The 15,947-nt window shown below is 37.0% G+C and overlaps 1 protein-coding gene across 11 annotated transcripts in view; it reads right to left on the reverse strand.

The window, feature by feature from the left end:
* Positions 1–15,947, reverse strand: part of Kif1b (kinesin family member 1B) — a 148,996-nt gene that overhangs the window by 99,448 nt on the left and 33,601 nt on the right. For all 11 annotated transcript variants that reach the window (XM_047541980.1, XM_047541955.1, XM_047541924.1 and 8 more), the window contains exons 3-7: positions 8,023–8,099; positions 7,356–7,535; positions 5,379–5,444; positions 2,003–2,181; positions 1,321–1,432 (exon numbers count right to left, since the gene is read on the reverse strand). In XM_047541980.1, the coding sequence (XP_047397936.1) occupies positions 1,321–1,432; positions 2,003–2,181; positions 5,379–5,444; positions 7,356–7,535; positions 8,023–8,099 (614 nt within the window). The remainder of the gene's footprint in view (positions 1–1,320; positions 1,433–2,002; positions 2,182–5,378; positions 5,445–7,355; positions 7,536–8,022; positions 8,100–15,947) is intronic.

The following is a 15,947-nucleotide window of genomic DNA, read 5'->3' on the forward strand; positions in this document are numbered from 1 at the left end:
TAGTATATATTTTTAAAAATAATTTTTAGCTGAAAGCATATAAAATGTCACCAAGGAAAAGATGATTCTAGTTTTTAGTGAGAATGGTATCACAATGTACTTATTTTATATAGCAAAGGATCCTATATAACTGCTAATACAATAAATCTAAATTCAGATTTAAGATTGCATGCCACTTAGGAATATAGACAAAACAGAATGTAACTTTTTTTAATTATTAACAATAATTGCAATAAAATTAACATTTACTTGGGAGGCTGAGGCAAGAGAATTGCAAGTTCAAGGCCAGTCTCAGCAACTTAGTGAGATCTGTCTCAAAATAAAAATTAAAAAGAAAAAGTTGGGGGAGAGTGGTGGGGCCTGTCTAATACAGCTCAGTGGTGAAGCATCTCTAGGTTCATCCTAAGTACTGTAAAATTAACATTTACTAAGCAGTTACTCTGTACTAGACACTATTACATGTACTTAACCTATATAAATACTTGATCCTTTAAACAACTCTAGGAGGGTTTTACAGATAGGGAAACTGAGGCACAAAGAGGTTAGGTAACTTGCCTAAGTTAATAAAGTTGAAAAGTAGCAGCCAGGATTCAAAGCAAGAAGTCTGATTTTAAAATCTATAAATTTTGTTTTTGATATTGGGGACAGAACCCAGCAGTGTTTTATTACTGAACTACACTCCCAGCCCCTTTTATTTTTTATTTTGAGACAGGGTCTCCCATAAACTGTAGGGCCTCACTACAGTGCTGAGGCTGAACTGGAACTTGCAATTTTCCTGCCTCAGTCTCCAGAGTTACTGGGATTACAAGTATGCACCACCGCACCTGGCCTACAATATTTAAACACTATACAAAATGAGAAATTAACAAAGGGTATTTGAAGAAAACCAGAGTTCTCATAGAGTTATTCTTACTTTCCAAGAATAAATCATACTCTGCCTGCCTAATAATTTGCTTAACCATTTAATCCCACAGTAACATTATGTGGTAGCATTATTAATATTATCATGGTTCAGTCAGGAAGAAAAGGATTTTCTCCCCACAGAACTGTCTAACTATCATGCCGTTTATTAGAGTTTATGAGAACTAGTCTTAGACTGTTTTTTCTTAACTCTATTTTCTATCCTGTGATTTCATTTAAGAACCCATGCTGAAAACTGGTATAAAGGTGGAATAAAAATGTTAAGTAGAAGCTATAAAGTAACCTACATTAAGTAAAAGAGCAATCTACCTCCCGTTCCAAAAAGTGCAGAGGATAGTAAAGGGACTTCTCAAAACTCCCACTTTTGCAACTCAAACCTAGAGACTGATGTTTTCCTACCTTCTCAGTGGAAAGGTTGGTCTCAGTGTCATGTTTCTTCTGGGTGAAAACAATGGTGAACACTGCGTGGGAACGGCTACTTGTTTCATTCATGTTGGTAGCTGCCACTGTCCTAAATAAATACAATGGTGACCATGAGACAATGGAATTCTTACATGTGGAGCAGGCTCCACATTATAAGCATAACAATCACAAGTTATGGCCTTAAACTAACTCACAGACTGCTGGATTGTCACTTACACAATTGCTCTTAATACTGTCTTATTTGTGAGCCCATCAAGATAGCCTCCAACTCCAAAGGCACACCATCAGAATCATTTTTCATACTCCAGCTGTCCTTTTAGAAACCACTGGAGCATTAAATTTTTATTCTTTATTAGGTGCTCATTTATTCCAGAATCAAATACCACCACAGCTTCATACAGACATGATGACTTTACCATGGCTTGAAAAAAACCTAAGAGTAAAACTTAACCAAAGTTGTTTCACTAGTGCATTGTTTTGATGAGAAGAAAGATATCTGATATGCTGAAGCCCCCAACTCTCCAGCATAGCCAAAGGATCAGAGGCCGCCATAACTGAAGCAACTTTTATTCATATCAACATGGGATGATGATAAATGGGAACAAAAAGCCCCCCAATGTGCCAAAGATCTCAGTCATTAGTCTGTTTCCTACTATACCTGGCTTTGTTCCCAGCATCCATGAGGTCGGCAATGTCTGTGTAGGAAGTGACCGCCAGTTTCGATAGATCCTCCACATAGGGTCCAAGAAGTGGGTGTTCACGCACACGCAAATTACCCTTGTTTTTTGGATTCAGCAAATCTCGTACTCTCTCACAGTAAATTTCCATGTAGCTCACCTAGGAACAAATATTAAAGTAAATTAAAGGACCTGGAAAAAGAAATCGTAGACAGTAAAAAGATTTTTAAAGAAGATTTTAAAAAGCTCTACAATTAGAAATCAACCTTTACAAAGTGAAATGTCAAAGTTCTAGGCCCTTTTATTTTATTAGGAGTATGTACAGATATCACACTATGTAGGTTAGAACCTGCCTTCTGACTTTTCATGGAAGGAGAAGAACATAAATAGGTTTTATCTCTGGCACACAGTGGCTTCTACTTGTCTTAGGCAGGAAAGATATGTTAGAAGCAATTTTATCAGTTACCATTTTTAAATGTAAACATTACTGTCAGTAATGGAAATGAAAATTTAAAATGAAGTCACTCGTACCGCTGGGAGAAAAGAATTCTATCACAGTTAAAACCAAGGAACAATATCAATATTTCAGAGCAGGGAGGACAAGAGAGACCAGTCACTCCAATGCTTTAAGACTGATCACATTGTTATGAACTATGGATAACACATATACCGAAAGGACCATGGGCTGGCTGATCAGCCATAGTGGCCTAATTAAGACCTGTGAAGAAGAGGAAGCCAGGGCTGGGGTTATGGCTCGGCAGTAGAGCGCTTGCCTAACATGTATGAGGCACTGACTTCAATTCTCAGTACCACATATAAACAAGTAAAGTAAAGATCCGTCAGCAACTAAAAAAATTTAAAAATTAAAAATTTAAAAAAAAAAAAAGAAGAGGAAGCCTCAGACAATAGATATTTCAAAAACTCTCGTCTCATCAGCAGGGCCATGCCAACCACGATGATGAAAACAATAGGCTGTCATTTTTTAACCTGAAGCAATTAACACAATTTATCTAATCAACTCCCCTTCAATTCCATGCTTACCAAACTACCACCAGCATTCCACAAGAGGTCTGTCCACAGAAAGATAATATACTAGGTCTTTCAAAGTGAGTGTTCTGGTCTGGGTCTTAGTTATTCCTCATGGAAAAGTAAAAGCCAACATATTGGGTTTCAACATCAGCCAAATGCGCTTCACTCAGGGATGGTTTTGTTTCCAATTTCTATAAAATCAGCCTTCTAAGCACATAAGTCTCTGATCTGGGATACATTCACCATGGTAGGCCACTTCATGTTGCTTCTGGGAATGAGATCCTTCTGTGTCACTGGGCTAGTCAGAAATACAATATAAACTCCTGCATTTTCAACTTTATAAATTTCTAGACACATTTCCCACGTATCTGAAGTGGAACCTTACCTCCATTTCTACTGCCTTTTTCCTTTATTCAGTCTCTGATCTGTATTTTTATATTGATTTTTAAAAGTCAGTCAAAAATTAAGAATCTTAAAAGTAACTGATCTATTATGAGAGTAAAACAACAGGACAACAAATATTGTTTGACAACAGTTCATCCTAGAAATGACTTTTTAATCATGCTTGCCTACTTAAATTCACACAATCCTGAACCCCCAGAAGATAACATGTATCTATCAAAAAACTGCTCCTTTTTCAGTCAAATGTGAGACTAAGTGAATCCAAATAATTTAAGCAAAGGTTAGTGTACATCATTGCTTATTCTCTACTATGTGAATCCATCCAAAGTCATTACTATGTCTTTTACTTATGAACCAACCATTATAGACCCCATTTGGCAAATTCAATTCACCGCACACGACCATCTTCCAGTCATAATTCTAGGTTCCTGATAGACACCAATAAATAACACAGATGCTGCCCTAGTGACCTTTATAATTCTAGCAATGGTGACTGATGAACCACAAATGCAAAAAGTAGGAAATTTATGAAGTATGTTAGAACATGATGAATAGTACAGGAAAAGAAAAACAGAACAGGACCAGCAGGATAAGGACTGCTGGAGTAGAGTTACAGGACTAAACACAGTGGTCAGGTAAGTCTTGCCAAGAGGGTAAGACTTGAACAAGGAAGGAAGAGGAAAACTTAGTCAAAAAAACATCTAGGGGAAGGGAAGAGGGCATGGCTCAGTGGCAGAGAGCTTGCCTACCATGTGTGAGGCCCTGGTTTTGGTCGCTGTACTGTAAAATATATATTTTTTTAAGTTATTAAAAAGGGGCGGTGGGGAGAAACCCAGAGGAAGAAGCTTTCCAGCAGAAGGAAGAGTAAATATAAAGACCCTGAGGAAGGTCAGTTCCTGGTGTGTTCTAGAAAAAGCAAAACACCAATACAGCTGAAGAAGAGAATAGAGAAGTGGGAAAGGAGGTTAGGAAATGTGGGAAGGAACCATAGTATCCACCAAGGATCTATGCCATACTTCAAAATAAGTCGGTGAAATCTAATATGAAAGGAAATGGCACTTTCTTTTTTTACCTATAACCTTCAACATTCTATCACATGGTTCAAAAAAGAATGATTACGGGATGAGCCACACTACTGTGAAAATCATTTCAACACAAAGTATTCCTAAAGCACATTCCCCTTTTTGTGTATGACAGTCACAAGGCATAATTCTTTAAAATGTAGAAATTCATGCAATACCTTATAGGTTAAAGAAAAATCCAAAGCAACTAAGTGAAATAATAAGGAATTAAGTCCTACAGAAAAATCACAACACAGGAAAGGATGTATGTGGCTTGGCTGTAGAGCACTTGCCTAGCATGTGTGGGGCCATGAACTGAATCCTCAGACCACAAAGAGAAAAAGAAAATCACAGCACATACTAAATTGATGTTATTAAATAGTTTACTTAAAAGGCAGCTTAATTTCTCCTAACAGGCTCACTTTAATAAAACACTTTCAATTACTATGAAAATGAATACCAAAAGAGAGAGAGAGAGAGAGAGAGAGAGAGAGAGAGAGAGAGAGTATGTGTGTGTAACAGCAGCTTCAGAAAACACATACACAAATCAGATAATAATATGACTGATGTGGTTGTCACAATTGTAATCCCAGCTAGTTGAGAGGCTGAGACTGGAGGAACACAAGTTACAGGCCAGGCTGGGTAACCTAGAGAAAGCCTATCTCATAAAGTAAAATAAAAAAGGGCTAGGGATGTAGCTCAGTGGTAAAGTGCTCCTGAGTTTATTAATACTCAGTACCAGTGAGTGAGTGAGTGAGTGAGTGAGTGAATGAATGAATGAATGAATGAACGAACGAACAAATAAATTTAACGTTGAAGGAACAGAAATACTGAGGCCCCTGGTTTCAACCACAGCTATACTCACCTCTACAGAATAAGACATCTCTTCATTGCAATTGTCATTGATCTTCTCAAAGAGTTCTTCACACAACTAAGGAAGCAGAATGAAAGAAAAAATGAATTGTCCAAACCAGAGAAGTACAGTTATTCACAAATGCTAGATGAATTAGCAAGATCCCCTTTCTCTTTCTCTCTCCAAATATATATCATAAACCTCAAGTTAGGATTAATATTTCAAATGAAATTTTTTAAAACTTTGAATACACTCTTCTCATATAATCTTTATTCTCCCCTGAACAACAGAGCCTTACTGTTGTTTCCTGAGGAAAAAAGTCACATTTGGGGGAGGAGGGGAAAGCCAGCTTCATACAGAACTTGTATCATCAGCATACTAAATGTGTGTGAATCTGATTATGTATACTTTGCTTGAGAACTGTGACTATACTGTCAATATTACTGTAACAATGAACCTACAATGACAATATTTGCACTGATACATTACTGATGCCCTATCAATGTCACATTATCAGTGACTATATAATTATAAATTTATAGACACACATAAAGAATTTATACTATTTGGAAGAGACAAATAAGGCATTTTTAAGAATAATTCTTCCTCCATAAAACTTTCCCTTTACTACTGCATCAAGACTCCCACCCTTATATGAGATGCTACTCTATTGCAAAGTGACATCTCTTGACAGGAAACATTAAATGTTTCTAGATTTAGAAAATTATAAACTTCATCCTATCCCTCATATTTCTTCTTTAAAATATGTTGATTATCTTAATAAAAATAACAAACATCCTACTGAATTTTCATTTATTCTACTTTAAGGTAATCATTTATCCAATGACAATCATACATTAAAGCAATATGCACTTTGAAAAATGAAATATATGTTCATGATTCTTCAGAAGTCTAAATGGAATGTGAAATACACTACAAAAGTAGTTTTGAAATAATAAGTTTATTGTTTTAAAAATAAGCTTTTTGAGGGCTGGGACTACAAAGAAGGACAATTCCTAAATACAAGTCTTTTTTTTTTTTTTTTTTGGGTGCTGGGGATCGAACCCAGGGCCTTGTGCTTACAAGGCAAGCACTCTACCTACTGAGCAATATCCCCAGCCCCACAAGTCTTAATACAAACTTATTTTAATAGAAAAAAGTGTTTGCTAGTAGGTTCCATTTTTTTCTGAAAAATTCCTAATCTTTATTAATAATTAAACATTTCAATGATATGGCTGAATTTAAAAGTACTGTTCATAAATACAATAGAAAAAGCAGTTCTTAAGTATCTTATTCTCAGATACAGATATGGTGGCATTAGACACCATTAGCAAAAGAACACTTTAAAGCTAGCTCCAAATAGATTAATAAAAGGAAACTACAGCTTTGTTATTTAAAAAGGAAGTTCCTTCTAAATACCTTCTCCTTTCCCAAACAACAGAAGATCAAAAGAAATAACAATTATTATTCTTTAAAAAAAAAAAAAAAAAAATCAATCTCAGACTGTTCAAAGTTTAAAGTAATAGTTTTAAATTAATAAAATATCTCTGAATACGGTCATCAAGAAACAAAAGTGGTCTGGGGACACTGTTGCACGCCTGAGAAACATAGTGAACCCAATCTCCCAAAAAATAAAAATAAAAAAATCACATTCTTTAAAAGTGACCTATACATGAAATTTGAAACGATGAAATCAACAATATTCACTGGGTGTCCCCAACACTCTGAAGACAACTTTAAGAAGCTATAACACTTTTCAAAGGATAAAATAATGAGGCATTGAAGATAGAACAAATCATTATAAAACATTAACTTTCAAACCTTTAAAGGTACATGTCAATCTTTTCCACTCAACCGTACACTTCTTTGAGGGAAACGAACAGGTTGCTCACCTTTGTACCTTGCATATCATAGTCCCTGAATAAATGTTTGCAAAATAAAAACCCTGTTAAAGCAATTTAAGTTTTTTTGCTGTTTTATTTTTTTTACCTGTGGAATGATGCCAGCCTGGCTTTCTTCTTGTTTACCCATCATTGTATAGGATTTCCCAGCACCAGTCTGCCCATAGGCAAAAATACAGACATTATATCCCTCAAAGGCATGCAAGAGCATTTCCTTTCCAATGTCATTGTACACACGATTTTGAGACGCAAAACAGGGATCTTCAGGCTGTAAAGATTAAGGGGGAAAAATAAATGGCATTTTATTCACATTCTATATTTATTTGATTGCTTCCATAATGAATAATTGCTTATGGATATTGTACATAAACTTTCCATTAAACAAAATACTTTATTAAGAAAAAATGTTTTATTCTTTAGATAATATTCACTATATCCAAAAAAAAAAAAAAATGAAGTCACAGAAGTGGCACACGCCTGTAATCCCAGCAGCTCGGGAGGCTGAGGCAGGAAGATTGCCAGTTCAAACCCAGTCTCAATAACTTAGCGAGGTGCTAAGCAACTCAGTGAGACCCTGTCTCTAATAAATACAAAAAAATAGGTCTGAGGAAGTGGCTCAGTGATCAAGTGCCCCTGAGGTCACCCCCTCCCCCAAAAAATGAAGTCATGCTTGACCACACTTACAAAACAAGAATTAGACCAGTTCCAGCAGGGAAAAGACTAAGAGGAAAGTAAAGAGGAGAAAGGACACTCACCGAGGTGTGAGACCAATAGGAGTAGTCGAAGCTGAAGGACTTTGGTGCTTCCTTTGGGTTCTTTGGGTTAATAATACCTAGAGGATGAAAATGTTTCCATTAAGTTCCTCAGTTACAAGTTCACTAATTCAACATATTACATTATATGTTCAAAACATCTAAATCAGTATATTCACAGCAATGAATCTCAATAGGGCAATCAAAACATAAAAGTCTTTGTACATACATAAAAGTCAAAATCAAAACATTTTGAAGACACAATTTACATATGGAACTTGAAAAAAATCAGACCAACAATAGTGGGTGTTACCAATATTCAGAAAAGAGGCTAATATACAGTGGGTTCTCAGAAATTCTGTGATTGAATGTTTATCCTCCTTAGAGAAAGGAACCATGTTACTAGTTTAAGGTACCTCGTTTGAAATATGTCAACAAACCAGAAATAAATAATTAGAAAAGTACTAAATTAATCCAACCATAATTTGTAACCAACTCTTTTTAAAGATCTTACTATCTACTTCAGAAAAGCATTTGAAAATGAAGCATTCATTGCAGAAATAATCTTATTTCTGAAATCCATAGTTGACAATAATGAACATGTAAGTTATTACATATACATGTATGTGCATGTATGTGTTTATACAGTAGAACCACAGACTACTACATAATCTATTGAATGTTAAATTACTGTTTGAAGTCATTGCCCATATTAAAAGTGATTTCTTGTGTTTAATCCATCCTATACTTCAGGGGTTGACTGAATAGTGAAGCTTAATATCTTCCTTTTTCATACACACAAAGCTTCTAGCTCCTCATATTTCACATGGAACAGAATCTTTGTAACATGTGGTCATGAAATCTGAAGACTGGACATCTTAACAAATCTGCTTCTCTAAGACGGGGCCATATCCAACACTATCAGTGAGATCAGGATTAAAAAATAAATCTGTCTCAGGCAGCTGCTGCCCAGGACACAAATAGCAACAGTTGCTATGGTGCTCAGTTCTCTCTCCCTGGATTCCACTGGGTATAGCCACACACTTATGTTCCAACCTCAAATGCTGACAGAGTATTAATAAGGCCCACTCTGTACATAATCATGTGACAAGGGAACACAGTTCTAGAAAGAACAACTCCCTACACACAAATGGTAATCTAAGCAAGGAAGTGTACTTTTTTTTTTGGTGGTGGGGGGGGTGTGCTAACAAGGGACTGAACTCAGAGGCACTCAACCACTGAGTCACATCCCCAGTCCTATTCTGTATTTTATTTAGAGATGGGGGGTCTCACTGAGCTGCTTAGCACCTCGCTTTTGCTGAGGCTGAGTTTGAACTGGCAATCCTTCTGCCTCAGCCTCCAGAGCTCCTGGGATTGCAGGCATGTGCCACTGGGCCCGGCAGGGAAGTATACTTCTAATCAAAAGGTAGTATATACAAGATTTAAAAAACTGCCAACATATAAAGAGCAGTTACTCAGAGGCAGAAGTACTTTCTGTTTAATTATCTTTTTAATTCTCCCAACCACTCAAGAGGCAAATGTTTTCTCATTCTCATGGTATATATAGGTGAAACCATCTGTATGATGTAGAGGTTAAATAACATACCCAAGGCTACAGAGCTAGCTAGAAGTAGATCCACAATATGAACTTGGAGAGGCTCCAGAGTTCATATTTTTAGCCAATGCCATCATTTAAATGCCTATTCTCTATGCCTGTGAGTGATTGCCATGGCAAAGGACAGTAAGGCATCTTTATGCATATGCATAATTATACCACCTCAAAATTAAACCACCACTATTATTTAAAACTCCCTATCCGTTTAAAATTGGGAATTACAAGGATTATACACCACACAAACTCTACCAACAAAATGGAAGTTAGCATCCTACTGCATGATCCAGATTCTGGATTTCAGTGAGTTGGTAATAAGAAGTCTGATAAAGGCAGTACAGTGGCACACGACTATAATCCCAGCAGCACAAGAGGTTGAGGCAGGAGGATCACAAGTTCAAAGCCAGCCTTAGCAACTTAGCAAGACCCTGTCTCAAATTTTTTTTTTTTTAATTTTTAAAAGGCTGGAGATGTGGTTTAGTGGTTAAACAGTCTTGGGTTCAATCCCCTGTGCAAAAAAAAAAACAAAAAACAAAAAAACACTGATGAGATGCACAGGGCACTCCCTCTGAAGTACCTTCACCACTCAAAAACGAAATATTTCCGATCTCTGCAAATTTTTCTATTATAAAACTTTTAAGTCATATTTCATAAATCCTTTCAGCTACCAACTTCTGAGAAAGGACCAATTCTTGGATCCTATTCCATAGTTGTCTTTTTTCTAAGAAAGAAAAAGAAAACTACACCAATGAGTGAACTTATTCAAGGCACACGCAATCCTCTCTTCCTTCTGAGCATTCTCTTCTCCCAGGTCTTTAAAAATTCTAACACCACTACATTTTCCTAACTTACATCTTCAAAACCAATCTCTATGGGCTGGGGTTATGGCTCAGTGGCAGACTGTTTGCCTAGCAGGTGTGAGGCACTGAGTTCGATCCTCAGCCCCACAAAAAAATAAATAAAGGTATTGTGTCCATCTAAAAAATTCTTTTAAAAAAATCTACGTACTTCTTAAAGAACTGCCTCTATCCTTACTTCTTAAAGAACTGCCTCTATCAACAATGGACACCTTTTAACATAAATATAGAATTTTTTTTAAAAAGCTCTTTATAGGACTGGGGATGTAACTCAGTGGTAGAGTGCTTTCATGGCATGTGCAAGGACCGAAATGCAAAGAAATCCCCAGAAATGCAAGAAAAAAAGACTCTTTATATTTAACAAACAAGATTAAATTTACTTACAATATTTAAAAGAATTCAATTCCCAAATGAGAGATATAAGACACTTTAGTACAAATGTAAAAATTCAATATCACTGTTACCTCTTTTGGAGGGAAGTTACCAGAAGCTCCAGAAGGCACTGGTAATGTCTACATCTACAGAGTATCTACAGAGTTATTTTATTCTTCATAATTACATAAACATCTTATCTTGAATATGTATTTCCTAATAAAAAATTTTTAAACCATAGGACTTGTAAATGTAAAAGATTTTTATAGGGATAAAATGTCAATGACAGCATTTAGACTAATCAAATCATCTATAAAGTCCATAAAGGCCACTGTTACTTCCATAGACAATGACTTAGTGTTTTTAAATATGTCAAACGATATTTCTTGTTATTTTCTTTTTTTTTTTTTTCCTAGTACTGAGGATTGAACCCATGAACCTTTTACCTTTGAGTTACATCCCTAGTCCTTTTTATTTTTTCTTTTGATATTTTTTTTTATATAGGGTCTTGGAAAGTTGCCCAGGCTAGTTGGAAACTTGTGATCCTCCTGCCTCTGGTTCTAAAGTAGCAGGCATATGCCACTATACCCAGCAGGAATTTTCTGTCTGAATTAATAATGGTTGAGGTCTACCTTCCTACCTCTAACCCTATAAAGAAACAGGAAATTTCTGACCATTAAAAGGGAGGGGGAGCAACTCAGGAGGCTAAGGCAGAAGGAGCATAGGTTTGAAGCCAGCCTCAGCAACTTAAGTGAGGCACTAAGCTAACTTAGACCCTGTCTCAAAATAAAATATAAAAAGGGATGGGGATTTTTGGTTCAGTAGTTAAGTGCCATTGGAGTCAATCCCTAGTACCAAAAGAAGGCGGGGGGGTGGGGGCAGTATTACTCTGTCCTGTACTAGAATACTGGATTTGGAATAAAGGACCTACATATTAGTATATCATTTAATATTCTAAATTTATTAAGAAATATATTTAGATTTTTTGTGTGACTCTGGGTATTACCACATTACCTCTTTAAAATTAAGGTACTACCTAGAGTTCACAGAGTAAGTTAAGCCAGGTATGGAGGCACACGCCCGAAATCCCAGTGATTCAGAGGCTGAGGAATGATCACAGGTTTGAGGCTAGCCTCAGCAACTTAGCAAGACCCTATATCAAAATAAAATATAAAAAGGGATGGTAATACAACTCAGTGGTAAAGTATCCCTTGGTTCAATCCCTAATACTCCCCTCTCCAAAAAATAATGATAATAATAATTAAATAAGTAACATACTACACAAATGCTGTGGGGTTTTTTTGTACCAGGGATTGAACTCAGGGGCACTTAACCACTGAGTCACATCCCCAGTCCTACTTTGTATTTTATTTAGCTCCTCACTTTTGCTGAGGCTGGCTTTGAACTCTCAATCCTCCTGCCTCAGCCTCTCAAGTCAGCACAAACGTTAATTTTAAAACAAAAACAGCTTTCTTGTTTTAAATTCTCTCTATATTTACTGGATATGATAATAATATTCCATGGTCTTTTAATCAAAGCAAGAAAAGTCCACCATTAATGAATAAAGTAAGTGTCAGCATGAAACAATTTTACTTCTTCCTGGTTAAAAAATAAAAAGAGCCAAAGCACATCATTCAGGTCCTTTCTTAGCTGTGGCATCAAACACCTGGACATCCTACCACATCATAAATTCCATAAGTGGTAGAGTGCTTGCCTTGCAAGCACAAGGCCCTGGGTTCAATCCCTAGCACGACAAAAAAATAAATAAATAAAATAAAATAAATTCCACAAGTATATGGACCACATCTTAGGGATTCTCCATACTGCCCTACACCAAAGAGGCACACAAATGTCCTCCATATCAATTACTTTTTTTTTTTTTTTTTTTTTTTTTTTTTTTTTTTTTTTTTTTTTTTTTTTTTTTTTTTGCGGTGCTGGGGATTGAACTCAGGGTCTTAGTGCTTGTGAGGTGAGCACTCTACCAACTGAGCTATCTCCCCAGCCCCATCAATTACTATTTTAATTTGACTGAATTCTATACTAATTTTTAGGAGAACAGAAAGAACCAAGATAGTGTATACCTGCAATATATACATAAAATACCAGTAGATTTTATCCACTTTGATAGAGAAAACTGAATTACTGAAAGACTGGGTAGTAACACAGTGGTTCTCATAGCCAGGAAAACTGAGCTAAAATACAGGGTGTAGGGTTCTAATTTGTTTCTCTGAAAGCATGCACATTAAACTGAGATAATAGTAATTAATGAAAGCATTCAACATGTAAGCCAAATTTTCCCCAATGTAAAAGCACCTACTCCCAGAGTCAAGAGTCATCAGCATGCTGTCTTTGTTGAGGGCAAATCAACATCTGCCCAAAGAATGGACTCCAGTCATATTTTTGAGGACCAGAGTCAGAACATAACTCTGTTTTAAGCACTGCAGAGTTTGTATTACTTCATTTCTTGTGCCACTTTTCAAGAGCCCCCTTTAAAACTTTAAAACTTCTGCACCTAAGGTTGCGCTCTCTGATCTAGGTTTCTCTGGACACACAGTGGACTGCAGACCTGGACACTGCCCCCTCACACCAAACACCCAATTTTTCATTGATGATCCTGAAGTCATTTGAACTGTCTTCTCTTACCCTGCACCTCTGATCTAACCTGGCAGTTCTATATTCAAGTATCTCCAGGAAGCCACATTTCTCCCCACCATCATCACTACAACCCTGATCCAAACCACGAAACTCTCTCGCCTGGATGTTTATAATGCCTCCTAACTTCTCTGTGGAAGGAGGTGTGTACACAGAACACACCACCTGCTGCAGAGGGTTTAGAAACTTTTTGCTTGTCTTTTGTATAATATAATTAAGTTCCATGAGAACTGCATCTAGCATGAGAAATCCATGAGTCCCAGTATATGGCATTCATAGATGCAAGTGAGAGAAGAGTAAGTATTCCTACATTAAAAAAACACTACCTCTTGATCCATGACTGAGCTTTTTCTTACAATACGAGCTAATATTCGATCATCAAAAGGTGAGTTGACCTAAAAAATATTACTGGAAGACATTTTCAAGGATTTTGCCAATGGAAGAAATAGAATACTACAGAGGCTTTAATTTGACTCTGCCCTAAATATCAAATGCTATCCTAGGTCCATCTATAACTTGGGCACATAATTACTCTGTAAGTTTCAATTTTCTTATATGTAAAATGGATATAATAATAATAGTGCCTAACTTTATAGAATTGTTATGAGAATAAATGACTAATCCATGTCAAGTTTAGCTCAGGGCCTCGTACAAGGCAAATGTTCAAATCATTATGTCATTGAACAAATACCTGAATGTCTACAATGCCTCAGACCTGAAGATATCTAGTGAAAACAAATCTCTACCCTTCATGGAGCTTATGTTCTAGTGAAGAAGGTAATTAACTATTCGACATAGTATAATGTTAGAAAGAAAAATAAAACAGGGTCAGAAAATAAAAAATGCCAGTGGAAGTGGTAGAGGTTACTTGAAATCAGAGTAGGCAGGCTGCCACCTCTGAAGAGGTAACATCTGAGCAGAGACCTAGTTGAAATTTAACAAATAGCAAGACCACTGTTACGGTTTGGATCTGGAATGTCCTCCCAAAGGCTTGGTCCCAACGCAGTAGCTTTCAGAGGCAAGGCTTTGAGGAAGTGATTGCATCATGATGGCTCTAACCTCATCAATGGATTAGTTCACTGATGAATTCATAGCTGAATGGGCTATTGGGAGGTGGTAAAAAACATAGGAGGTGGAACTTATTTGAAGGAAGTAGGTCTTGGGGGCATGCCATTGGGGACTATATCTTGTCCCCAGCCCCTTTCCCCACCCTCTGCTTCCTGGTTGCCATGAGGCGAACAGCTTTGTTCCATCACACCTGTCCACCATGATGTTCTGCCTTACCACAGGCCTAAAGCTATGGGGCAAAGCAACCACGGACTGAAACCCATGAGCCAAAATAAATCTTTCCTCCCTTTCAGTTGATTTTATCTGGACTTTTGTCACAGTAACAGAAAACTAATGAATACAACCATACTGTAAATGATGAGAGATGTGAACTCTGGCAATTCAGAGGCCAAATCCAGTGAGACCTTGTGGCCCAGGTGAGGATTTTTAGTTTTACTCTAAAATTAAGAAGAAGCCAATGAAGAATTTTAAGCAGAGGGGCAGCATGATCCAATTTATACCTCTAAAATATGTCTGGCTACTATATGGAGACATGGGCAGAAAGCAGACAGGAAGTTGTTGTACTGATTTGGGCTAGAGTAAAAATGATGAAAAGTGATTGGATTCAGGATATATCATGAAGGCAAAGACAACAGGACTTACTGATAAGCTGCATGAAATCTGTGAGAAAAAGGGAAAAGGCAAGAATGACTATTTTTGATCTGTGCAACTAAAAGTCTTTCAAATAAAGTTAAGCTGGCACCTGGGTGGACAACTCTAGTGTCCTTACAGAAAGGTTCAGGCAGGAGAAATTCATCTGGGAGTCACTGTTCCAATGGAACTGGGTGAAATCACCTACAGGGTCTGTCTTCTCTGGAGAGAGAAAAATAAGAACAAAGGCTTGTTTGGGTGAGAAAGAACTAAGAGTAGCCTAGAAGGAGGGCAATCAGGAGGGCATGGGGCATAGCAGTCAGGATATGAAGTGGTTCAGGAGGCAGGCAAGCTATATTCTCTACAATTATTAAAATGATCATTATTTAATGATCATTACTAAAACCGTCTTCAAGACTCCCTAAGGACTGAGCCTTTGTTCAGACTGCCTCATGATTTTCCAATTCCTTGCTCTGCTAACCTGCTCCTTTGGGTCTTGGCTCCAGTAACCATCCAAATCTTGTCTGGTTTCAAAGCTGTTTTCCTGAGTCCTCCCTTCAGTAAACTGAAAGGCAGCCACAACATGTAAGACCTGAATTTTTCCCCCCAAGTGCAAAGGGGATGACCCCTCGTTCATCCTCTCCATACAACCCTCACACCTTCCCAGTCCTCAAAATTATAATCCTCATGCTATAACTAACATTGGTTACCTCAGGAGAGCCACAGACACTCCAGAG

The sequence above is a fragment of the Sciurus carolinensis genome, chromosome 1, assembly GCF_902686445.1.
Source record: "Sciurus carolinensis chromosome 1, mSciCar1.2, whole genome shotgun sequence".
Lineage (NCBI taxonomy): Eukaryota > Metazoa > Chordata > Mammalia > Rodentia > Sciuridae > Sciurus > Sciurus carolinensis.